Source organism: Zootoca vivipara, chromosome 6, assembly GCF_963506605.1.
Source record: "Zootoca vivipara chromosome 6, rZooViv1.1, whole genome shotgun sequence".
Classification (NCBI taxonomy): Eukaryota; Metazoa; Chordata; class Lepidosauria; order Squamata; family Lacertidae; genus Zootoca; species Zootoca vivipara.
This window is the reverse complement of record NC_083281.1, coordinates 7,421,162-7,447,418: the sequence shown is the minus strand read 5'-3', so window position 1 is coordinate 7,447,418 and position 26,257 is coordinate 7,421,162. Positions and strand designations below refer to the sequence as shown.

At 47.3% G+C, this 26,257-nt stretch overlaps 1 protein-coding gene across 2 annotated transcripts; it reads left to right on the top strand.

Annotated features, from left to right (window-relative positions):
• Window positions 1-1,599: 1,599 nt before the first annotated feature.
• On the top strand, window positions 1,600-24,320 carry LOC118086455 (perilipin-3). 2 transcript variants are annotated; one of them, XM_035118069.2, is made up of 8 exons: window positions 1,605-2,292; window positions 8,112-8,181; window positions 9,049-9,244; window positions 11,244-11,326; window positions 13,961-14,258; window positions 15,546-15,745; window positions 17,714-17,845; window positions 22,324-24,320. In XM_035118069.2, exons 2-8 carry the CDS (start codon window positions 8,122-8,124, stop codon window positions 22,765-22,767), a joined length of 1,413 nt encoding a protein of 470 aa, XP_034973960.2. In that variant the 5' UTR covers window positions 1,605-2,292; window positions 8,112-8,121; the 3' UTR covers window positions 22,768-24,320. The 2 variants fall into 2 exon arrangements, with proteins under 2 accessions (XP_034973961.2, XP_034973960.2); XM_035118070.2 differs by lacking the exon at window positions 17,714-17,845 and having other exon boundaries at window positions 1,600-2,292.
• The last annotated feature ends 1,937 nt before the right edge of the window (window positions 24,321-26,257 follow it).

The following is a 26,257-nucleotide window of genomic DNA, read 5'->3' as shown; positions in this document are numbered from 1 at the left end:
AATTGTGCACCTAAACATTAGAAAGAACTTCCTGACAGTAAGAGCTGTTCAGCAGTGGAATTTGCTGCCAAGGAGTGTGGTGGAGTCTCCTTCTTTGGAGGTCTTTAAGCAGAGGCTTGACAGGCATATGTCAAGAATGCTTTGATGGTGTTTCCTGCTCGGCAGGGGGTTGGACTGGATGGCCCTTGTGGTCTCTTCCAACTCTACGATTCTATGATTCTATGATTCTATCAGGGTGGTCAGACGCGGTCCCAATTTCAACTCTGTTTTCGTCTGCAAATGTTTCATTTCCAGTCAAGCTCATGCTCGCGGGATCTTCTTGCTAAAGTCCGGTAACTGGTTTCTACCCCGCAAATGTTCTGGTACATTTACGCCCTGCTTTTGTCAAGCTGTAGCAGCCCACTCCAGACAGCAATAATCTGTGAGCCTAATTGGGAAGCGCCAAAGAACAACTATATCCACCAATAACACACCATTTGTTCTGTGAAGAACATGTTATATAAGAGAGAGAGAGAGAAATCTTGGCCTGTCTCAAGAGACAATGGAGCGTGCCTTCAGGGGCGGCATTTGTAGTACTGAAGTGACCTCCCCAGACAGTTGTGTCCAGAGGTCTTGTCCTCGCTGATGTGGTCCAAAGGAAAGCTGAGCAAGTTGTCTGGCATAGATGGGGATTCGAACTCTGGTCTCCCAGGTACTAGCCTGACATGTTTGTTTGGGCAAGCCTATCCAGGCATCTGTGGGACAGGGTGTGCTCCCGTCTCCTGCCAACCTAGCAGTTCGAAAGCACGTCAAAGTGCAAGTAGATAAATAGGTACTGCTCCGGCGGGAAGGTAAACAGCATTTCCGTGTGCTGCTCTGGTTTGCCAGAAGCGGCTTAGTCCTGCTGGCCACATGACCCGGAAAAACTGTCTGCGGACAAACGCTGGCTCCCTCAGCCTGTAAAGCGAGATGAGCGCCACAACCCCAGAATTGTCTGCGACTGGACTTAACCATCCAGGAGTCCTTTACCTTTTAAGGTGCTACTGGACAATATTTTCAATTTTTTAATTTATAGAGCGAGATGAGCGCGCAACCCCAGAGTCGTCCACGACTGGACCTAACGGTCAAGGGTACCTTTACCTATCCAGGCACCTAGGAACGCGGATGGCACTGTGAGTTAAACCACTTCGCCGCTTGGGCTTGCCAATCGAAAGGACGGCAGTTCGAGGCCCTGCGACGGGGTGAGCTCCCGTTGCTCCATCCCAGCTCCTGCCAACCTAACAGTTCGAAAGCATGCCAGTGCAAGTAGATAAATAGGTACCGCTCTGGCGGGAAGGTAAACAGCGTTTCCATGCGCTGCTCTGGCTTCGCCAGAAGCAGCTTAGTCCTGCTGGCCACATGACCCGGAAACCTGTCTGTGGCCAAACGCCGGCTCCCTCGGCCTGTAAAGCAAGATGAGCGCCACAACCCCAGAGTCGTTCGTGACTGGACTTAACTGTCAGGGGCCCTTTACCTTTACCTTTTTATCCAGGCATCTAGAATGTTGACATTAATTTGCTTCAACTTGCTTTTAAAGCTTATTGTTGGTTTCAATTATTTTTGAATGTTTTAAGTAGTTTGGGGTGTTTTTAACCGACATTTTGATTACTTTATTCTTTTTGCAAAAAGCTTTGAGGTTTGATTACGATCAAGCAAGAGCTAGGGTTGTAAAATAAACAGATACAGTAAATCGGGCTCGGTGTCCGATTAGACACTACGGCCCTTAACGAAGCGGGACCACATAAAAGTGATCTGCAATTTACCTGGAAAGGAAACCATATGCAGAGAGGGCTCCGGATGTTTTGCCTTCTAATGTGAAATGTGACCAGTGTCTCTTTAAAAAATACCCAAAACAAATGAAAACAAAACCACTATACTGTACTAATTCCAGCGCCATGTTACAGAAGCAGAAAACATTCAGACTAGCTACTGGTGACCATGCATTAATACCAGGTCCCTGCTCCTCCCACGCCCACCTGCGACCCACGTGCAAGACGAAGCTCTTTTAAGTGTATTATTGATTTCCTTTGTAACAAGTTCGCGACGCCACGTTCGGTTCCCCGCCGCGTTCCGCCGCTCCCCATTGGCTGGGCGTCGATTCCACCCCTCGCCCGATTGGTTCCGACGCGCCGCAATGTAGCAAAGCTGGCGGGCCCACGTTCTGTCCCCACCCACGCCGGTGAGTAGCGAGTCGAGTCACCTCCCCGTTTAGCTGCGTGCCGATCGTTGCTGGAAGACCTTCGTTGTTGCTTTGGATCCGGGGGTAGTTGAAAGGTATGGTCGTGGTTTAATTGTTTCAAGGTTAAAAAAGCAGTTTCTTGGGGGGAGGGGGGGTAAATGAAATTCCTGGGTTTAACGGGTCCCAGATTTGTTAGGGAACGATTTTAAAAACTGGGTGGGTGAGATTTCTTAATTTTAATGGGTGCTGATGCGTTGGGACTTGCTGGTCTACGGCTTCATACCGCGCGTTTAAAATACCCCATAGACTCCCTCCAACTCCCTCTTCCCCCTCCCCATCTCACAGTCCTGTAAAAAACTTGCGCCGCGGTTTTACGGTATACCTGCTTACCTGGGAGCAAACTCCATTGAAAACTGAGTTGGCATGCCTAGGATTGTACTGTTAGGAACTTGGGATCGTAAAAAAAACCCCAAACCCTCCTAATTCCTAGAAAAATTGATTGTATGATACAGTATCTCCTTTAATTATGCGTACATAAATTTGGCTAAATGTTTTGGGATTCAAAACTAGCAAATGAAAGATTCCAAAATGCAAATAGTATTGTTTTCTTTTTAAATGCAAAAATGGGATCAAAATATGCCTCAAAACTCCCCGTTTGGATATTTCTGGAATGCTTTTGTTTAAAAGTGGAGCGGGTTGGGGGCAGTTCACCCCCCTCCCCCTCCATCCTTCTAGGGTTTGCTTCCGGAGAAGAGGTCTTTTTTTTTTTTAAAGGAACTTCAGCGTGTTGTGAGGATGTATTTGCATGTAAAAGTGTTTTCTGTGTGGCTTCAATAAAAGGAGATCTTGGCTTCACTGCAAAGCAATTCAGAGTTTCCCAAAAGACACACACACCCCGCCCCTAGCTAATAACAAAAGAACCCATGGGGTTTTAACTTCCAAGGCAAGGAAGTTCGGCATTGGCAAGTTAATGAGTAGGCCTACCGTAAATAACATCTTGGTGATCCTGGTGAGAACTTCTAGCTTTCTTAAGCAACTTGGACTTCCTAAGAGGGCGATTTGGTCCTGGTGTTCAGCTGCAGTCTTAACAACCTTCTCTGCTCTCATTCAAGAGGTCAAGCGAAGGCATGTGCATTTAAGGAGAATTGAAAAAGCTCATGTGCTATTTAAAACACTTTTTTAAAAAATAAAAGGGAACCCTTTTCAATCTAAGGGGGCTGCACTACATGCAAAAGCAGGCAGAGCAGTTAATGCAAATCTTAACTTTGTAAAGTGTAGAGCAGGCATCCCCAAACTGCGGCCCTCCAGATGTTTTGGCCTACAACTCCCATGATCCCTAGCTAACAGGACCAGTGGTTGGGGAAGATGGGAATTGTAGTCCAAAACATCTGGAGGGCCGAAGTTTGGGGGTGCCTGGTGTAGAGACACTCCTTTGCTCTATACAGGCAAGAAGCAGATTTAGATCAGGGTATCGGCAACGTTTTTTGAGGCCGGGCCGGCAGATGTCTCGGAGCGTGCGTGCCCATGTGTGCACTCAAGCTATTTCCAGTGCTCTTCTGACTCGGAAGTCTGTCTCCGCGGTGCTGTGAGAAAAGAAAGCATGGAAACCCCACGCCGATCCACAGAACGGCCATGGGCTGGTTCCAAGAAGCTTGTGGGCCAGAATCGACCCACGGGCCTTAGGTCGCCGACCTCTGGTTTAGATCTTTAGATCAGGGTTGCCCATACTTGGGTCTCCAGCTGTTTTTGGATGGCAACTCCCATCATCCACACTGTGGTCAGGGACGATGGGCATTCCAAAACAGTTGGAAACCCAAGTTTGTGAAACCCTGTTTGGGGATGTGGGCTTATTGCAGGTGTGAGGGAGCTGTGGCTGAAATACAACTCCCATCATCACTAGCTAGCATGGCCAATGGCCAAGGGGTGATGGGCATTGGAATCGAGGGGCAAAGGCTTCCCACACCTGGTTTATAAGGACCCAAGTTAAAGTAGCTGTGATGAGTGAGTCTTAACTGCATATAATTAGCCGCCAAAGCAGGCATATACAAAGTCCAGTCCAGGGGTAAAATCATAAAGAAAGAAAAAAGCTCAACAACTTTGGTCAGCCCTCATGCATGTTCACTTCATCAAACCTGGCCCTCTTTGAAAAAAGTTTGGACACCCCTACAAGGGTGTGATCCTATGCATGCTTTTAAGTGGGACTTACTCCTGTGAGAGGGACGCGGGTGGCGCTGTGGTCTAAACCAATGATCCTCTTGGGCTTGCAGATTGGAAGGTCGGTGGTTCGAATCCCTGCAACGGGGTGAGCTCCCGTTGCTCTGTCCCAGCTCCTGCCAACCTAGCAATTCTCCCGGTCGGTGAATTTTGATGGGGAAGGAGGCAGTTGTGGTGTGCAAATTGCAATGCACAAGCATGCTCCGAGGTTGCAAGGCTGGGCCTGTACGTGCTCTGAGTCATCAAAGGCTGACCTTCCAGGCAGGAGGTTGTAAGCTGCAGGCTGTGTTCTCAAATGAGTAAGGCCCTTCTCTGCCAGAGGCAGGCAGCCCACTAGGGCAAAGTTGACTCTGAACGGTACCTGAGCGCATTCGGCTGACATGCCCAGGCGGGTCTGCGCTTGATCACACTTGTCACTTCTTGCCTCTGTAGCTCAGTGCTGGCATGCAGGCAATTTGTGCAGAATGGTCAAGTTTCAATTCCCTGTATCTTCAAAGTCAGACTGGGGCTCTATTGATAGAGCATGGGACTCTTAAACTCAGGAAGGTGTCCCCTCCCAACATTTCTATGATTTTATGATTCTAATACAGTGGAACCTCGGTTTACGAATTTTCGGTTTACGAATGCCGCGGACCCATCTGGAATGGATTAATTCACTTTCAATGGGAAAGTTCGCTTCAGTTTATGAACGCTTCAGTTTATGAACAGACCTCCGGAATCAATTGTGTTCATAAACCGAGGTACCACTGTAATAATAATTATTATTATAATTATAATAAATAGTTTATTATTATTATTGTTGTTGTTGTTGTTTAATAATAATATTATATTTATTATAATAAATATTATTATTATTAATAATAATAAATAGTAGTGGCACCCACCCTATGGAACACCCTCCCATCAGAGGTCAGAGAGATAAACAACTACCTGACATTTAGAAAATACCTAAAGGCAGCCCTGTTTAGGGAACTTTTTAATCTGTGATATTGGATGTATCTTAATGTTTGTTGGAAGCCGCCCAGAGTGGCAGGAGAAGCCCAGGGTATAAATAATAAATTATTATTATTATTATTATTATTAAATTTATTATTTATATCCTGCCCATCTGGCTGGGTTTCCCCAGCCACTATGGGCAGCTCCCAACAGGATCTTGGGGCAGGTGATTCACACTCACACACACACACCCTTGCTATAATAATAATAATAATAATAATAATAATAATAATAATAATAATAATTTATTATTTATACCCCGCCCATCTGGCTGGGTTTCCCCAGCCACTCTGGGCGGCTTCCAACAGAAATATTAAAATACACTAATTTATTAAACATTAAAAGCTTCCCTAAACAGGGCTGCCTTCAGGTGTCCTCTAAAAGTCTGGTAGTTGTTTTTCTCCTTTGACATCTGGTGAGAGGGTTCTTCCACAGGGCGGGTGCCAGTACCGAGAAGGCCCTCTGCCTGGTTCCCTGTAACCTCGCTTCTCGCAGGGAGGGAACTGCCAGAAGGCCCTCGGAGCGGGACCTCAGGGTCCGGGCAGAACGATGGAGGTGGAGACGCTCCTTCAGGTATACTGGACCAAGACCGTTTAAGGCTTTCAAGGTCAGCACCAACACTTTGAATTGTGCTCGGAAACAATGGGATTGTTAGTGTGGTGGGGAGAGCTGGATTGCACGCGCTGCAGCAGCAGCGGCCGATCGCGGGCCCGATCCGCTCTGGGGAGAGTGCGATTGCACGTGCAGCGGCAGCCGATCGCGGGCCCGATCCGCGCTGGGGAGAGTGCGATCATGCACGCGGCGGCAGCCAATCGCGGGGTCAATCCGCGGCGGGGAGAGCGCAATCGCGCACGCAGCAGCCGATTGCGGGCCTGATCCCCCGAGGCCGGCAGAAGGCCGGCCTTGCAGCGGCGGAGAGAGCCTGATCGCGCACGCAGTAGTAGCAGCGGCTGATCGCGCAAGGCCGGCAGAGCAGCAGTGGTGGCGAGCGCGGGGCAGCGTAAGTCGAAGAAATTCGTAAACGTGCGGTCATTTCCCCCCTTCGTAAGTAGAAAATTTCGTTTGTAGAGTCGTTCGGAAGTCGAGGTACCACTGTAGTTGTTTATTCCCTTGACATTAGATGGGAGGGCGTTCCACAGGGAGGGCGCCACCACCGAGAAGGCCCTCTGTTTGGTTCCCTGCAACCTCACTTCTCGCAGGGAGGGAACCACCAGAAGGCCCTTGGAGCTGGACCTCAGTGTCCGGGCTGGACGATGGGGTGGAGATGCTCCTTCAGGTATTCTGGGCCGAGGCTGTTTAGGGTAGGGATCAGCAACCTTTTTCAGCCGTTATATGGGGGGGGGGAATGAACGAATTCCTATGCCCCACAAATAACCCAGAGATGCATTTTAAATAAAAGGACACATTCTACTCATGTAAAAACACGCTGATTCCCAAACCATCTGCGGGCCGGAATGAGAAGGCAATTGGGCCGGATCCGGCCCATGGGCCTTACCGTAGGTTGCCTACCCCTGGTTTAGGGCTTTCAAAGTTTCTCAGAGTTGTTTAACAATTGATACCTATTCACAAGGAACTTCTCCTAACAACTCAGTTGTCGCCTCCCTTCCCACAATTGGCCTGCAGCTGTCAAGTTCCTGGACCACTTGTGACGTTTTCCTTGGAACCATGTCCAAGCTTTCAGTTTTTTGCATTTCAAAATAAACATTTTACAAACTTTATAAAATATCCAATGACTTCCCTTCTTCTCCCTCCATGGTTCATATTACATATCATACATTCCTGCATATTTTGCTAGAAACATTCAAATCAATTTTCTGCTTTTACATCAATCAAACTGTCGGATTTGTTTCAATGCTGCCAGCGTTTTCAGCTGTGTACAATTATTTCCGACATTCAATAGATATTTTCCACTCTTCTTTAAATATATGTTCTTCTTGCTCTCTTACTCTGTGTTTTAAGCCTGCAACTTCTGCATATTCTAACGTCTTAAGTTGCACACATAAATAAACTTTTCTGGCACCTGGGAATTTCTGTCTGGGTTATTCCCAACAATAAGGACTCTGTTTTTGGGGGGGAGGGAGCTAAATTTAAATATATATTTTTTCAATTCATTAAAAATCATTTCCCAATAATGTACTGTTTGAACCCCATAACGGAAGAAACCTGAGTTTCAAGTCTGGAAAATGGGTCAGGTTGGGCTTAGGTTTGCCAGGAATTAGAGAGCAATTTCCATTGCCACAGAGCTTGTTGGTTTGCTTAAGCAAAAAATACAGCGTGACCCATCAAACTTGGACGCACTGGTTTCTGTTCACACTGTAACTTGGGAACCATTGTTTCTTGTCCACTTACTGGGATTTGAAACAGTGGAAGGTTTCGCTTATCTGCCAAGCATCCAGGGAGCAATGCAGGCTTAAATTTTTAGACACAGCGACAGCCACCCGCTTGGATGACTTTAAAAGAGGATTGCACAAATTTGTGGAAGCTGTCTTAATTCAGTTTCCATTTCAGTAAATCAGAGCTGTCGATAGAACCATCTTCCATGAATTTGTACAGCCCTTAAAAAACAAAAAACAACAACGAAGGCCTGCTCAGCGATCGTCCTTCAGCGTATCATGTGTTGGGGAGTTAACTGGCCATTGTGGGGCAGAAGCGGGGTCCCTCCCCCTCCTGCCTCTCCTGCCAACTTCTTCCTCCTCTCTTTTAGCCGTGCCATCATGTCGGAAGGATGTCCCGTGAGCGACACGGCTCCCGAAAACCAAGAGCCTGATCAGCAGGTATGTGGGGTTGAGTCGTACCCACCCCACCCCACCCCCCGCAAGCTGGGTTTTGGCTTTTTCATTTTTGGAGAGAGGGTGGAACATTTTATACAGTGACTAGCTGCCCCTGCACGCATTGCTGTGTGTTAGTCTGTGAGATGGAGGGTAATAGACCCCCTTCAGATCCCCCTGAGCCTCAGAGTCCCCCTGAGCCGAGGCGAGATACTGTGGAGAGGGCAGGTTTCATCCCTGTGTCTCCCCCCACCCTGTTCTGACCCATTATCTATCCCTGCCCCCTATTCGGACCCCCACCCCCAGACAGGGCCCTACCTCCACTTGGCAATGTTGGGCCTTGTTGCTGCAAAAGGCCTGTTGGTTTGGCCTTCATGGATCTATGTGAGTGGTGGATCTCGTGGTGGAGGCAGGGTTTGTGGGTGTGGTGTAGATTTCACAGGAAGGGAGGGGTGTGGGAGGAGGAGCTGAGGGAATAAGGCCTCTTGAGGGCGCTGTTTTAGTTTGTGGAAAAGCAGGTGTGTACCTGCGCAGGTATGAGATGTGAGGCATCCGAGGTTCTGCGAACACTTTGGATCGTTGTGTCCAAATTTCAGGGGGATCGGTCAAGCGGTTACCGAGAAAAGTGGAGCCCACAGTTTCACCATTTTTACATTTTTATATATAGAGATACTAAAATCCGTTTTGTCAGCTAGGAATAGCTGGGAAAACGGGGATTTCCCAGGGAAAACGGGAGACTTGGCAGCTATGTCGGACATTCCGCTTCCAACGGAACACTTACTTCCGGGTTTTCGGTGTTTGAGAACCAAGGTACCACTGTAAATGAGCTACCCGAGTGATAATAATTCTTCTCTTTCTCTCCTGCCCTGGTAGAATGTGGTCAGTCGAGTGGTCAGCCTCCCGCTGGTCAGCTCAACCTTCGACATGGTCTCCTCGGCTTACGCCTCCACAAAAGAGACCCACCCCTACCTCAAGTCCGTTTGCGACGTGGCAGAGAAGAGCGTGAAGACCCTCACGGCGGCGGCTGTTGGCGGCGCCCAGCCTCTCCTGACCAAGCTGGAGCCTCAGAGTGGGTGGCACTGTCAAACTGCTGCTTTTTTTGCGTGCGCCGAGGTTGAGAAACGGCGGCCTCCTCGCTGTATGCTTAAAGCGCTGGACTTTCCCCCCAGAGGATCCTGGGAACTGTAGTTTGCACCTCACCACTGGCAAACCATGGTTCCCAGGATTCTTTGGCGGGGGAAGGGAGTCGCATGCTTTGAATATGTTCCTGGTTCATGGCGTGACATAAAAAGCAGGATCTCGTAGATCACACCCATACTGTGCATTTTGTAAAAAAAATAAGAACTTTCCCAAAAAATAAGTCCGGGAACTGTAGTTTGCTTCTCGCATCACGCCCCTGGCAAACTACAGTTCCCAAGATTCCTTGGTTGGTGGTGGTGGGGAGAACAAGAAGCAACTATCCTCCATTTCTGGATCGCTCATTTGGTAGAGCATGAGACTCTTTATCCCAGGGGCGTGGGTTCGAGCCCCACGTAGGGTGTTGCAGTGGGTCAGGCTAGATGGCACTTGTGGCCCCACCCAACTCTCCATATCTGCGATTCTGCAGATATATGGTGTGGATGTGACTTTAAAAAACAGGGTCTCGGAGAAATGTAAAATGTAAAGTACTACACTTGGGCAAAGAAAATGAAAGGGACAAATACAGGATGGGTGACACCTGGCTTGAGAGCAGTACATGTGAAAAGGATCTAGGAGTCTTGGTAGACCACAAACTTGACATGAGTCAACAGTGTGATGCAGCAGCTAAAAAAGCCAATGCAATTCTGGGCTGCATCAATAGGAGTATAGCATCTAGATCAAGGGAAGTAATAGTACCACTGTATTCTGCTCTGGTCAGACCTCACCTGGAGTACTGTGTCCAATTCTGGGCACCACAGTTGAAGAAGGATACTGACAAGCTGGAACGTGTCCAGAGGAGGGCAACCAAAATGGTCAAAGGCCTGGAAACGATGCCTTAAGAGGAACGGCTGAGGGAGCTGGGCACGTTTAGCCTGGAGAAGAGAAGGTTAAGGGGAGATATGATAGCCATTTTCAAATATATAAAAGGATGTCATAGAGAGGAGGGAGAAAGGTTGTTTTCTGCTGCTCCAGAGAAGCGGACACGGAGCAATAGATTCAAGCTACAAGAAAGAAGATTCCACCTAAACATTAGGAAGAACTTCCTGACAGTAAGAGCTGTTTGACAGTGGAATTTGCTGCCAAGGAGTGTGGTGAAGTCTCCTTTGGAGGGAGGTTTTTAAGTGGAGGCTTGACAGCCATCTGTCAGGAATGCTTTGGTGGACTTTCCTGCTTGGCAGGGGGTTGGATTGGATGGCCCTTGTGGTCTCTTCCAACTCTATGATTCTATGACCTCCAAACCGTGCATTTTAAGCGCAGGAGACTCTCCTCCCTGAACCATGGGAACTGTAGTTTGCCCTCACAGGGCACGAGCCACAGCACCCTTAACAAACTACAGTTCACAGGGTTCTCAGGAGTGGGAGCTGCGGGCACTGAATTTGTGACCGCCGCCTGCAGAAAAAGCAAGACAATCGCTAAGACGAAGGAATTCCAAAACCCTCCAAATTCCAAAGCGCCTCTGTTGCTGCTAAACTACAACTCCCATTCTCCCTGGCCATTGGGGGCTCATGGGAGTTGGAGTCTCACAACTTCTGGAGGGTCCACCCTGCTTTATTGGGGCCAACCCTATTGGGGGCAAGCCTTTGCATTCTTCAGGTGTTGAACAAAGCAGGGGTGCCGGGGTGGGGGGCTGACAAAGACTGTCCTCTCCCAGCAGGCCCCCAGTTCCAGACCAAAACCTTATTCAGCCAACTCTCCAGCTTCTCGGCTTTCACTAGGCATTGGGCACCCATGAGGACTAGCAGCTTGGCAAGGCATACCTTTACTGGAAATAAAAAAAAAATAGTTCCCTAGCCACTGCTGCCAAGATGGCCGGCATGCTTTCCCGAGTTGTCCTGTTCCCACATTGCTGGTTTTCGGAAGCTAGCAATATAATCTCTTTGTCTGTTTAGTTGCAACAGCCAATGAGTATGCATGCAAAGGGTTGGACAAATTGGAAGAGAGACTGCCTATTTTGCAACAGCCGTCGGAGAAGGTCAGTATTTTTTTCTTCTTCTTTCGTGGCATGCTCTGCTCAGTGGTACATTATCTCTGTTGAATGCAGAAAGCTCAATCCCAAGTTCCCTAAAACCATGGAGGGTTGCTGCCAATCAGTGTAGACAGTGCTGAAATCAGTGGACCTCTGGTCTGACTTTTCCTATGTATTTAAATCTGCCCTTTTTATACACAGTGGTACCTTGGTTCTCAAACTTAATCTGTTCCGGAAGTCCATTCCAAAAACCAAAGCATTCCAAAAACGAGGCGCCCTTTCCCATAGAAAGTAATGCAAGACGGATTAATCCGTTCCAGACTTTTAAAAACAACCCCTAAAACAGCAATTGAACATGAATTTTACTCTCTGAGACCATTGATCCATAAAATGAAAGCAATAATGTACTGCAGCCACACAATCAATCAATCAATCAATCAATCAGTAGCTGGACTGGGTTCCACACAGTCACAAAAACAAAACAAAAAACACACAAAACCGCAAAATAAATAGCAAAAACAGACACTCAAAATGGAAGCGTAACACTCAAAACGGAGCATGTTTGGCTTCCGAAAAATGTTCGCAAACCGGAACACTTATTTCCGGATTTGCAGTGTTCGGGCTCCAAGTTGTTTGAATACAAAGGCATTTGAGAACCAAGGTACCACTGTAATCATGGGGACTAGAATCCTGCATTGTTTTTTTAGAAGAACCACAGCTCATTGGAAGGCCATCTGCTCTGAATGGCGAAGTTGCCAAGTTCAGTCTTCGCTGCCTGAAACCCTGGAGAGATGTTGCCAGCCAGTGTAGGAAAAACTGAACCAGGTGTTTTTAGGCGATATGCAGAATAAAAACAACATTGCAATAAAAACGGCAAACACGTCAGTTGGCTGGCTGAGAACATCTGATTTGGAAGGCCTGCCTGAATAACGCAGGTTGGGGAAGACATCTTGAAAAATCAGCAGCGATGGCTCTTGCTGAACCTCTATTGGCAAGGAGTTCCGCGGGGCAGGGCCTGCCCCACTCAAGGTTCAGCCCTTGATATGGGTCGGCTGAACTTCAGAGCTGCGGGGACACCCAAAGTGCCCCAACAGGCAACCTTACCAATCAAGGAGCATAAGGGAAATTTGGGTGCCATTTTTTCTTTTTTGCCATATGACATATTCTGGACTTTGATCAGGAGGAATGCCCTTTGGAAGCTACTAAAACAGTGGATTAAGGGCCGTTTCCAGTGTTCTCTGCCTGCCAGCACAAGGGCTCTTTGCACTAGTGGACGGCTGAGGGTTTTTTTTTGCCTTTGTGCGACAGAGGAATGCAACACAACAGTTGCACCGGCAGAAGCACATTGTGCCACATGTTGCAGCTCTGGATCAGGCACCCCCAAACTTCGGCCCTCCAGATGTTTTGGACTACAATTCCCATCTTCCCCGACCACTGGTCCTGTTAGCTAGGGATCATGGGAGTTGTAGGCCAAAACATCTGGAGGGCCGCAGTTTGGGGGTGCCTGCTCTAGATTTAGGCCATGCAGACGGTTTGCCCACACTGAACCAAGGGGAGCGGGGACACAAAATGGTAAGAGATCCATTTGGGGGTAACCAAATTTCCTGTTGTGCCGTGATGTATGTGGGAATGTTTAGGGTGGCAGGAGAGGATATATTGTTTATTAATATCCTACCTAACTTGCGCTAGCAAGTTCCTTTATGTAGCAGAATTACATTCCCCCTTTTTTTAATATGCACAGCAGATAGCTGGTTGCTGGCTCGTGTAAGCCTCTCTCTACTATACAATTCAATCTGTCTCAGATAGAATTGTACTTTCCTGGTAAGTTCCCTTGAATCCCTCTTAAAAGAATAAAGAGGCCACAATCTTATTCAAAGTCAATAAAAGACGTTTACTCACATCAGTTCACAGTTGGATTCCTGAAGGCAGACCTAGTTACAAATACCGGTATGTACACGTGGTTCTACCCCATATGCGGGAATAATCTCAGTGCTTCTGCTAGCTGAGAGCTAGCAGAGCAGTCCTTTCTAAAAGCTGGTCAAACGAAGAAGGAAGTCAAAAAGAGAGAAGGGTGCTGTGTGACTTGTCCTTTTGTTACCTGGACAGGTAAGGCCACGCCCACCTTCTATCACATGCAAAAGGTAGGATGCTTCAGCCAGGAGAAACGGGAAGTTTTGACTGGCTGGACCAAACATTCCCTCGCATGTCTTCTCTAGCAATACCAGGAATGTTATACTTGACTGCCTCTGATGGATCAAATCCCACAATGTAAACAGCAACCTGCTTTATGTGCTCTTTTGCACAGCAAGATTCTGCTGGTGCAAAACTCTTAACTCGTCACTGCATTCAAGAATACCCTTGCAGCTGAAACGTCAGGAACATCCCATCGTATTTTATCTTGCAGAGTAGAGACTGACTCTCGCATGATGGGAACTTATCCCTGTCTGTGACGTAGGATTGCTTCTCCCCACAGGTTAGGGAGAGACAATACTTGCCTTACCCTGGACGCTAGCAACCCATGCTGCGCCACTGCTAAAGATTGAAATGGAAACATCCAACCATTTCTGCTGCATTTGCCAGAGTGAAACCTCCTGTCTGGCGCAAACTTCGGTGCATAGCATTTTGCTCACCATTTTCCAGGTGGTCGCAGACACGAAGGCGCTGGTCTCTACCAAAGTGACCGGAGCCCGGGACACTGTCTCTGGAACCCTCAATGGGGCGAAGGATGCTGTGGCCGGAGGCGTGAGCGGGGTGGTGGAAATGGCCAAGGGGGCCGTACACGGCGGCATGGAGATGACCAGATCCGTGGTGGCTGGCAGTGTGAACACCGTCCTGGGGTCCAGAGTGGGTCAGATGGTCGCCACTGGCATGGATGTGGTGCTGGGGAAGTCCGAAGAGCTGGTGGACCATTATCTCCCGATGACGGACAAAGAACTTGGTAGGTATCATCCTCATTAAGGGGATTCCTTCCTTCCTTCATTCATTCATTCATTAAATTTATAGGCCACCCTTCCTCCCAGAGTTGCTCAGGGCAGCAAACACACAAGCAGTAAAGCAATGAAAACATATTAGAAACCAATTCCTGGACAAATGCAGACTGGGAAAGATATCTGCTTTCGTGTTTTCTTTTCTTTTTTGGTTGCCAATTTTTATTGCAACACCAAATTAATTCAGATTAAGTTGACTTCCCACCTTGAGGTTTCAGTTCCCTCCCATACTTGCTGCTCAATGTTACATGCATTTCCAAATTACAGTGGTGCCTCGCTAGACGAATTTAATTCGTTCCATGGGTGTTTTCTTATAACGAAAAATTCGTCTAGCGAATCCCATAGGAATGCATTGAAATTTTTTTGAATATTTTTTTTTTGCCCATAGGAACGCATTAATTGAATTTCAATGCATTCCTATGGGAAACCGCGATTCGCTAGACGAATTTTTCGTAAAATGAATTCGTCTAGCGAGGCAACCTCCTCTCGAAAAAACCTTTCGTTAAGCAGGGCATTCGTTAAGCGAGGCACCACTGTACATTTCAAGAACTTAAAATATTTGAGCATTTTATCCTTATTTTCTTCGATTTTCCTCTACTGCTTCCATTTTCTTGATAGACCGCTGTGCTCGCCCGTTATCTGCATATTGTTTTTACATACGCCGCTCAGAAAGTTAGATGTTTTAAATAAATATTTAGAAGATGAGAGAGAGAGAGAGAGAGAGAGAGAGAGAGAGAGAGAGAGAGAGAGAGAGAGAGAGAAAGCACCTGCCTGATATTTAACAGGAGGGGATTATGTTTATCATACTATATTTATTTATAAGCTAAAGTAGCCCTCCTGTCTGAACGGGTAATCTGTGCTCACCATGAACCGTGATGTCAGCAGTTGGTCCTAGATGTCCCAAGTCCCTGATGTGCATGGTGGGAACTTTCCCCTGAACTTTCCCTTGTCTGTGACAAAGGATTGCTTCTCCGCACAGGTTAGGGGCCACAGTAATTTCCTTACCCTGGACGCTGGCAACCCACGCTGTACCACCGCTAATGATTAAAATGGAAACATCCAACCATTTTTGCCGCATTTGCCAGAGTGAAACCTCCTGTCTGGTGCAAACTTCTGTGCATGGCATTTTAAGTACTAGGCATTCAAACAAGCTTTTTATGCATATTTAACTTATACCTTTTACATATCTGTGGTGCCCTTGAAGCCGTAACCACCACCCCCCTCTCTCTCATTCCCAGCTGAACTCGCTACCTCTGTGGAGGGTTTTGAAATCGCCACCGTGGAGCAGCAGAAGGAGCAGAGGAGCTACTTTGTGCGCCTGGGGTCTCTCTCAGCCAAACTCCGTCACCGAGCCTACCAACACTCTCTGGGCAAGTTGAGGAATGCCAAGCAGGGCACCCAAGATGCCCTCACCCAGCTGCACCAAACCATTGAGCTGGTAAGAATGCCCCGAGAGCAGATCCAGAGCCTTTTATTCCTAATCTATGCTCTTCACACTCCTTAACTGGGCTGGGGGTGCTTATGTCTGGGGTGGCGGGCATGTGGTTTATTGGGATATTTTGCTATTGTGTATGAACTTAATAAATAATAGTGATTTACAGCTTGAGAATAATAGTGATTTACAGCTTGAGAAGTGTCCTTTTGCCTGCCATTGGCTGAGCTGCTATGACGTCACGTAAGGCACATTTCAGCTGCCCAGGGTGAAGGTTCCGGCGATGGAATGTTGGCAAACAATTAGGGAGGGGTTGGATTGAATGGGTAGGAGACACAAGGGATCTAGGGCATAAAGGAGAGTTTGCCAGAACAGGCCAGTGGTCTAGTGATCACCCAGATTCTTCTGGGAATCCAGCAAGCAGGGAACAAGCACAACAGCCGTTTCTGATTCCCAGAAAGCGGTATTCTGAGCCCCTACCACATCCGATGGTGGAGGTGGAACACAGCCATCGTCCCTAGGATCTGCCGATAGCCTTCTGGTCCGTGAATTTGTCCCATCCTGTCCCCAACCCTCTTTTAAAGCCACCCAAGTTGCTGGCTGTCGCGGCCTCCTGTGGCAGGGAGTTCCGCAGTTCAGCTGTGAGAATAAGGACTTTCTTTTGCCTGCCCTTCCTCTTCCAACACCCAGCTTCGTGGGATGCCCACCACCCTCCAATGTTGCGAGAGAGGGAGAAGAGCCAGTGTGGTGTAGTGGTTAAGAGCGGTAGACTCGTAATCTGGGGGACCGGGTTCGCTTCCCCGCTCCTCCACATGCAGCTGCTGGGTGACCTTGGGCTAGTCACACTTCTCTGAAGTCTCTCAGCCCCACTCACCTCGCAGAGTGTTTGTTGTAGCGGAGGAAGGGAAAGGGGAATGTTAGCCGCTTTGAGACTCCTTCGGGTGGGGATAAAGCGGGATATCAAATCCAAACTCTTCTTCTTCTTCTTCCTCTGTCCACTGTCAGGGGGCATCATGGTGGGTTGGGGATGGAGGTTCAGGACTTGGGGTGGTATATGCAGAGGGGGGACCGGAGTGAGATTTAAGAAGGCAATGTTTGAGGACCCTGGGGAGAACAACCACATGGACCGCAGAGGCGGCGTTGGAGTTGGTAAGCAATGGCCGTTTTGCATGGAGGCACAAAACAACCCTCCGTCCACATCGGGCCTTGTCTACACATAACTCAGAGCGCAGTGCTGGTTACGCCAAGGTTGCAGGTCCATTTGCCAGAGTGAAACCTTTTGAAAGGGATGATCTTTGGGGGTTCCGTCCAACTCCATGATTCTATAAGAGGTGAGGCTAATGGGAGTTGCCGTCCCACGCCATCTCCAGAGCCCAAAGGCTTCTTCTTGACCTATAAGCTATAGCAGGTTATGGGAGAACTGTAAGAGAGAGGGCTTGCAGAGAGCAGCCCACTCTGCTTACTTCCATCAGAGGGGAGAGCAGCAGCAAGAGCAGCAAGCCTGGGAGGGAAAACCAGGAACAGGAAGTGGTAAAGACGGGTCCAGGGCTCTGCAGGGACCTGGAGGCTCAGCTCCAGGTTGGAAGCAGGCGAGGAGCTAGCTTCAGCAGGGGCTGGAAAGGAGGGAGGAGGTAGAACGGCACCTCAGGAGCCTGGTTTGGGACCACGGAGGACCCGTAGAGCAAGGAGGAGGGGCGTTTGGATGCCCAGTCTTAAAAGGGGGGGTCAGAGCCCACGAGACACCATTGCGGGCTTCTGCCCCATGCAGAGCAGACATGATTTGAGACATCTCACCACTGTATATAGCATGCACAATAAAACTCTGAAAATCCAGAGGATGTGTGGAGTGCTTACTCGGGAGTAGCCAACACCCTTCTGTGACAAGAACGATCAGATTTTTATTTTATTTTTTATTTTTTTAAAAAGCAAGCTTCTGGTGCCGTTCCCCTCTGACCCTCTCTTGTCCCTTGTCAGGTGGAACATGTCAAACAGGGCGTGGACCACAAGCTACAGGGCGGCCAGGAGAAGCTGCATCAGATGTGGCTGGATTGGAACCAGAAGCAAGCTCAAAGTGATGAGCCGCAGAACTCCTTGGTACAGCCAGAGGTAGCTCCTCCCTTTCTCTCGGCGGGGTGGGGCGGGGGGGAGACCAGCCCCTTCTAAAAAAAACCCCCCAAAATCCCTTGAGACACAAACCTGCAATAAAGAATCTGATGCTCTACAGATTGACCTAGTCCACTATCAATATACAGGTGAAACTCAGAAAATTTGAATATCGTCGGAAAGTGCATTTATTTCAGCAATGCAACTTACTGGTTTTTTTTTATTTTAATTTTTACAAATACTTTCCTTTGGAAATTCCACAGTAATAAAACAAATAGTTACAATAATACAAAACTAACATTGCTATTACTGTACATTTCATTAATTACATTCCATTTATAATTGATCCGCCTAACAACAAATAATTACAATCACAACAAATAAAGGCTTGACATATCTTGCTATGCATGTCATGCATCTATCTCAATATTGGTTTCACCATTTAAGTTGCATTACTGAAATAAATGCACTTTTCGACGATATTCTTATTCACCTGTATGTGTATATTAGGGTTATAACTTTTTTATTTAAAAAGAAATGATGGAGAATGAATTTTAAGGAATTGTATTTATTCATTCATTCATTTCATTTATTTCATTTCATTTCTATACCACTTCATATTTTAAAGAAAAATCTCAAAGCAGTTTACAGCATATTAAAACATCAATAAAACAATTCAGGATCAAACATTTCTGAAGAAAGTCAAATATCGAGTATACCGTCAAAGCAACATAATTAACAGAAAACTAAAATATTATCTTAAAGATTTCAAAACATTACAAAGGAGGTCAGCTACAGAATACATATTTAACACAAACAAAGTTAACAAAAGAAATCGTAAACATTTTTTTAAAAAAACACCCATCGCTAAGTGGTCAAATAATGCACATTTAAAACAGCAATAAAAACTAACAAATTAATAAAACAATTACATTTGAGGAACAAGGCATATGTCGTAGTGAATGATGGTATTAAACAGGCACCCCCAAACCTTGGCCCTCCAGATGTTTTGGGCTACAATTCCCACCATCCCTGACCGCTGGTCCTGTTAGCTAGGGATGATGGGAGATGTAGGCCAAAACATCTGGAGGGCCGCAGTTTGGGGATGCCTGGTATAACAGAACAAATACCACTAGCCCAGGGCACAAGAAAAGGATGCCACCATATCCCAATTTTATTTGTATTGGTCTTGTTTGAAACCCTGGCCGATTTAATTAGAGACGATGGAAATATACAGCCGAACCGCTACTTATCACAGCCTCTTCTTACGGTACAGTAGTTCCAAGTCGCGACCGCGGCAAACCCAGAAGTAACCGGCGGGTTTGCCGCCGTTCGCACATGCGCAGAAGCAGGCAATCGCTGTTCGCACATGCGCACAACAGCGCCTCTCCCAGTGACCCGTTTCATCCTCCGGACAGACCTCCGGAACGGATTATGGTCACAAATAGAGGTTCCACTGTAAAAGGAATAAGCAATAAAGGAAAAGAGAAAATATGCTTATTTGCCAATGACACCTTGCTAACAGTCGAGAATCCGTTGGAAAATATGCAGGTAATAGAGGCACATTTGGGGGGAAAATTTGGAGAAATAACAAGGTTGCAATTTAATTGGTCCAAATCAGAGATGATGATATTTAACTTCGATGCAAAGTTGGAATCACTGTACAGTATATGAAATGTTACTACTCACAAGTATTAGCCAGGGCCGTCTCAACCAGGTCGGGCGCTGAGGCACGGAGATCGCTCTGGCGCCCTTGCAGCGTGCATCACGGCTTCCGCACGGCTTTGTCGTGCAGCGCCCCCCCTGCCGGCCTGGCACCCTGGCGCCCCGCACCACCAGGACTACACCTAGAGCCGGGCCTGTTATTAGCACTTTCAAAAAAAAACTTTATGGAGCTGTTTAGAACTTTCACTGGTGTCTGAAACTACCTAAAACTGTTTAGAACATTCTAGAGCAGGGGTCAGCAAACTTTTTCAGCAGGGGGCCGTTCCATTGTCCCTCAGACCTTGTGGGGGGCTGGACTATATTTTGAAAAAAATATATGAACGAATTCCTATGCCCCACAAATAACCCAGAGGTGCATTTTAAATAAAAGGACACATTCTACTCATGTAAAAACACCAGGCAGGTCCCACAAATAACCCAGAGATGCATTTTAAATAAAAGGGCACATTCTACTCATGTTAAAACTTGCGGATTCCCGGACCGTCCGCGGGACGGATTTAGAAGGTCATTGGGCCACATCCGGCCCCCGGGCCTTAGTTTGGGGACCCCTGTTCTAGAGGAATCCAACTGTTGGTCTGTATAAGAAAGAACAGGCAGTCAACGTGACGCGGGAACTTTATGGTGCTTGCCGCAGAAACAAAAGACAAACTACAACCTTGATTTACTCTTAAGCGGTAAGAAGTGGTGCACAATGTGCAAAACATTGTACCAGTATTAGAAAATTTGCAAGCACAGTTTTTCCTGTATTATATAATACACGCTATGCAAATTACAGAATTCATTATACAGCTACATCTACAAAAATCTATTTATTGATTTCAGGGTGAACGGCAGTTCATTCCTTTGTTTTTAAGGCCAAAGTTCATCTAACTAAGCTACGGGAACATGAGGTTGTAGAAAAAAAGTTATAACCCTAGTGTATCTAGGGATGCACAATGGTATCAGTTTTGGTATCATTTTCTCCTTCCCCCTCCCCAATCTGGATTTCCACATCAGCTTGCAGGTTTATTTATTCTTAAAGTCCTCCTGAATTTTTGCCAGAGTTTTAGTCCAAATGCCTCTTAATATGTTTGTACTACTGTACATCTTTTTTGCGTGGTTTTGTAGATTTCGTACAGCACTTTCCCCTAACGTTATGTATTTTAATTTGTTGCTTGCAAGAATGTGTGACTTTTTCTGCTACAGTTTACCCCAGTACACAGTATACACATTACTTGTTACTTGGGGGGGGGGGGGTCTGTGGCTGGGGGCTTCAACGCTACTTGCAGATTCCAACTACCTCCCTATTTGTTTTTCAAAATACAGTGGTACCTTGGTTCTCAAACTTAATCTGTTCCGGAAGTCCCTTCCGAAAACAAAGCATTTCCAAACCAAGTCACGCTTTCCCATAGAAAGTAATGAAAAACATTTTCCCATAGAAAGTACATGTGAAAAGGATCTAAGAGTCTTGGTAGACCACAAACTTGACATGAGTCAACAGTGTGATGCAGCAGCTAAAAAAGCCAATGCAATTCTGGGCTGCATCAATAGGAGTATAGCATCTAGATCAAGGGAAGTAATAGTACCACTGTATTCTGCTCTGGTCAGACCTCACCTGGAGTACTGTGTCCAGTTCTGGGCACCACAGTTCAAGAAGGATACTGACAAGCTGGAACGTGTCCAGAGGAGGGCAACCAAAATGGTCAAAGGCCTGGAAACGATGCCTTATGAGGAACAGCTTAGGAAGCTGGGTATGTTTAGCCTGGAGAAGAGAAGGTTAAGGGGTGATATGATAGCCATGTTCAAATATATAAAAGGATGTCATAGAGAGGAGGGAGAAAGGTTGTTTTCTGCTGCTCCAGAGAAGCGGACACAGAGCAATGGATTCAAACTACAAGAAAGAAGATTCCACCTGAACATTAGGAAGAACTTCCTGACAGTAAGAGCTGTTCAGCAGTGGAATTTGCTACCAAGGAGTGTGGTGGAGTCTCCTTCTTTGGAGGTCTTTAAGCAGAGGCTTGACAGGCATATGTCAAGAATGCTTTGATGGTGTTTCCTGCTTGGCAGGGGGTTGGACTGGATGGCCCTTGTGGTCTCTTCCAACTATGATTCTATGATTCTAATGCATAGAAAGTAATGCAAAACAGTCCGTTCCAGACTTTTAAAAACCCCTAAAACAGCAATTTAAAGATGAATTTTACTATCTAATGAGACCATTGATCCATAAAATGAAAGCAATAAACAATGTTCTGTACTATAAAATAAATAAGACAGTATTGTAGATGATAAAAATTAAAATTATTTTCCCCCCTTACCTGCACTAATTATAAGTCATTGTTTGGATGGGGAGCTTTTATCCATTTCCGCAGTCACACAATCAATCAATCAGTAACTGAACTGGGTTCCACACAATCACAAAAATAAACTCAAACCGAAAAAGCCTCAAAAAACAAAAACGCAAAATAAATAGCAAGAATAAAAGTTTGACTTCTGAAATGTTTGAAAACCAAGGCGCAGCTTCCGATTGATGCAGGTGCCCCGGAAACAATAGCCGACAGCCGCATCGGATATTTGGCTTCTGACAATTGTTCAAAACCCGGATCACTTACTTTCGGCGTTTGAGAATCAAGACATTTGAGAACCAAGGTACCACTGTACAGGTAGATTTTGGTCAAAGGCCAAGCTTCTAGTCCTTCTTGAGGTGGAGCAACACCGGTTTCTAGAAGGGGGGGGGGACGTTGTGCAAGGTTGCCAACGTGGTTCCTTGTGTCTCCTAGGTGGAATCCCACTCTCTTGCCATGCTCCGGGGCCTTACCCAGCAGCTGGAGCTCTCCTGCGTCACCCTCATGTCCAGCGTTCAAGGCCTTCCTGCCGGCATCCAGGACAAAGTCCAACAGGTCCGCCACACCGTGGAGGGTCTCCACTCGTCCTTCTCCGGGGCTCGCTCATTCCAAGACGTGCCGACCGCCCTCCTGAGCCAGAGCCGCGAGAGGATCGCCAAGGCGCGCAGCTCGATGGATGAGATGTTGGACTACGTGGTGCAAAACGTCCCCCTCCCGTGGCTGGTGGGGCCCTTTGCCCCCAACCTGGTGGAGCTTCCAGATGTGCCGCGAGCCGATGGCGAGGAGGCAGAGGGAGTTGGCTCCCAGGCCCAGGAAGAACCCGTCGAAAAGCCTAAGAGCCTGCAAAAGGAGCCCTCCGAGCCGGAGAAGGAACTTTAGAGCTTCTGTGCCGTGCGTTTGTGCGTTCGAAAGTCTGCGGTGCCCGCAGAGAATCCTTGGGAACCGTAGTATTGCAGGAAAGTCGAGAATACAGAACCAAATGTTGTGGCTCTCAGCTCCCAGCAGCCCAGGAACATCTGGAGGCCCATAAGGTTCCTTGTTTCCCGTCTCAAAGACCTGGTGCTTTTTTTTGTTTACTTTTTGCAGAACTACAGTTCCCAGGGGTTTCTGGGTGAGCAGAGGTTCAAACAGCACCTGTTGTAATTTAGATGTGCCTTTTTGGAATGCTGAGTGGTGGCAGCGGCAACGGGGGAAAATGGTCTAAACAGTGAGCTGCTTTGTGTGTTTGACAAACACATCCCCCATCCTCTAGAAAGAGAATATTGTCCTATTCCCCCACTGCCCCTCCACTTAGGAGCATTTAAAGTCCCGCACAAATTGCTCAGAATTCTGAATTTTTGAAATGGATTACTTACCCAATCTGGGGGCCACTAGAATTTTTGGGAATTTACTATTTAAAAAAAGGGAGAGAAAAATGGTTTTCTCAAGCTAAGTTCTACTCAACAGTTGACCAATTTAAATTTACGGTCCAAAGCATGTCATGGTTCTACTTCTGAGTAGGACTGACAGTGGCTGCAAACCTGTTGAAACGACTGGAGCCAAGTGAGCCATGGGTGCATGATTTTCAGCTAGTCTGCTCTTGAGTAAGACTAACGGCCATGATCTAACACGGAATCATAGAATTGTAGAGTTGGAAGGGACCCACAGGGGTCCTCTAGTCCAGCCCCCAATGTGGGACTCGAACCCACGACCCCTGGGATTAGGGGGTCTTATGCCCTATCGAGTGAGCTATCCATGTGTGTGCCTTAGCTGCCCTGTAAATCTTGGTTTTCTAGGACCTTGAAAGGTAACATTCAGGCAATCCCAATGCTTTCAACGTAGGTTTGAACTGCTGTTTTAACTATTAGCGAAATGTCTTCTTCCTTCACTCTTGCCAACCCTGTTGTGGCTTTCAGTTTTTGACAATATTTCTCTTCCCTACCCCCCTCCTCAATTTCTCAAGTTTCTTCCCAATGCCATGGGGGTGTCGGTAGAGGTCTGACTCTCTTCGCATGCTGCAGAAAAAAAGACAACACCACATCAGCTCTTAATGTGGCTCCAGCATGAATCTTGCCTAGCAGCCTCAGTTGGTGGCCTTTCTTTTGTAACTGAGGGCTTCGTCACAATTCCTCTAGTCCTGCTGCTGCCCTCCAGGGTGGGAAACCGCTCTTTAGTGCTCATTCAGAGCAAACAGCCATTCAGGTTTCCAGTGGGCTGCTGTTTGTTCCTATTTTGAGCTAAAGAACAGGTTTTGTTTTTCTTCCTGGGTAAGGAAAAAGGCAAGGAGGCAAACCACTTGGAACTGTCCGAGTGCAGGTCAAGAGGAACTTTGGATGAGCCCTGAATCAGTGCCAGTCCCGAGAAATCCAGCCTGACTTCTGAAGTGCCGCTAACGTTTTTGTACCTCCGTAGAATTGTTTTACTTCCAGAATAAAGAAATGACTTCTTTTGAACTGTGGATCTCTCAGCGGTTTTTGATACCATCGACCAAGGTCTCCTCCTGGACTGTCCAGAGGAGTTGGGGGGGGAAACTGTTACGCAGTGGTTCCTCTCCTTCCTCCTGGGCCGTGTCCAGAAAGTGGTGTTAAAGGATGAGTGTTCAGACTGCTGGCCTCTCATTTGTGGGGTGCCTCGGGGCTCCATCCTCTACCCCGTGCTTTTTAACATCTATATCAGGCATAGGCAAACTCCAGCCTGCCAGATGTTTGGGATTACAATTCCCATCATACCTAGCTAACAGGACCAGTAATCAGGGATGATGGGAATTGTAGTCCCAAACATCTGGAGAGCCGGAGTTTATGCCTGATCTATATGAAGCCACTGGGAGAGATCATCAGGGGGTTTGGGCTGGGCGTTCATCAGTATGCGGATGATACCCAGCTTTGCCTCTCTTTCAAATCAGAACCAGTGAAGGTCCTGTGAGAGTGTCTGGAGACGGTTGAAGGACGGATGGTGGCTAACGGGTTGAGATTGAATCATGACAAGACAGAAGTACTGTTTTGAGAGGACAGGGCGGGGGGTGGTGGTGGAGGACTCCCTGGTCCTGAATGGGGTAACTGTGCCCCTGAAGGACCAGATGCGCAGCCTGGGAGTCATTCTGGACTCACAGCTGTCCATGGAGGTGCAGGTCAATTCTGTGTCCAGGGCAGCTGTCTACCAGCTCCATCTGGTACGCAGGCTGAGACCCTCCCTGCCCGTAGACTGCCTCGCCAGAGTGGTCCATGCTCTGGTTATCTCCCGCTTGGACTACTGCCATGCGCTCTACATTGGGCTACCTATGATGGTGACTCGGAAGCAACTAATCCAGAATGCACCATCAGATATTATTATTATTAGAGTGGCTTCCTTCGAAGCAAGGAAATGTGCAACATCGTGTTCCACATAGTGACCAAGCAAATGCCCCCATGGGAAGCCCATAGCCGGGACCCGAACACACTGGTGTGTTCTCCTGCTCCTGGTTCCCGATACTCAAAGACAAGCTGCCTCCGATCTTGGAGATGTCTCACAGATGTCCTGACTAGCAGCCACTGATAGCTGGATCAGGCCAGTGGCCCATCTAGTCCAGCATCCTGTTCTCAGAACTTGAGCATCATAATCATAATTATTATTATTATTTTTACGCTGCCCATCTGGCTTGGTTGCCCCAGCCACTCCAGGCAGCTCCCAACAAATAAAAAAGCATAATAAAACATCAGGTATAAAAAGCCTCCTGATACAGGGCCGCCTTTAGGTGTCTTCTAAAAGCCATGTACAGTGGTACCTCTACTTACGAATTTAATGCGTTCCAAACGCACATTCATAAGTCAAAAAAAATTGTAAGTCGAATCCCATAGGAATGCATTGGGAGAAAAAAAATCACAAGTAGAAGCAACCCTATCTAAAAATTCGTAAGTAGGAAAAAATCCTATCTAAACCGCATCCAAGATGGCGGACGGAGCTCCATTCGTAAGTAGAAACATCCGTAAGTAGAGTTGTTTGTAAGTAGAGGTACCACTGTAGTTCTTTATCTCCTTGACATCTGACGGGAGGACATTCCAGAGGGAGGGTGCCACTACCGAGAAGGCCCTCTGCCTGCTTCACTGTAGCTTCCCTTCTTGCAGTGAGGGAACCAGCAGAAGACCCTCAGAGGGAGGACCTCAGTGTCCGGGCCGGACGATGGGGGTGGAGATGCTCCTTTAGGTATACTGGGTCATTGAGGGCTTTAAAGGTCAGCACCAACACTTCGATTTGTGCTCGGAAATGTCCTGGGAGCCAACGAAGATCCTTTAGAACAGGTGTTCTATGGTCCCAGCAACCCAGTCTGGCAGCCGCGTTCTTGTCGCTTCCGAGTCACCTTCCAAGGTAGCCGCACAAAGTGCATGGCAGTAGTCCAAGCAGGAGAGAACCAGGC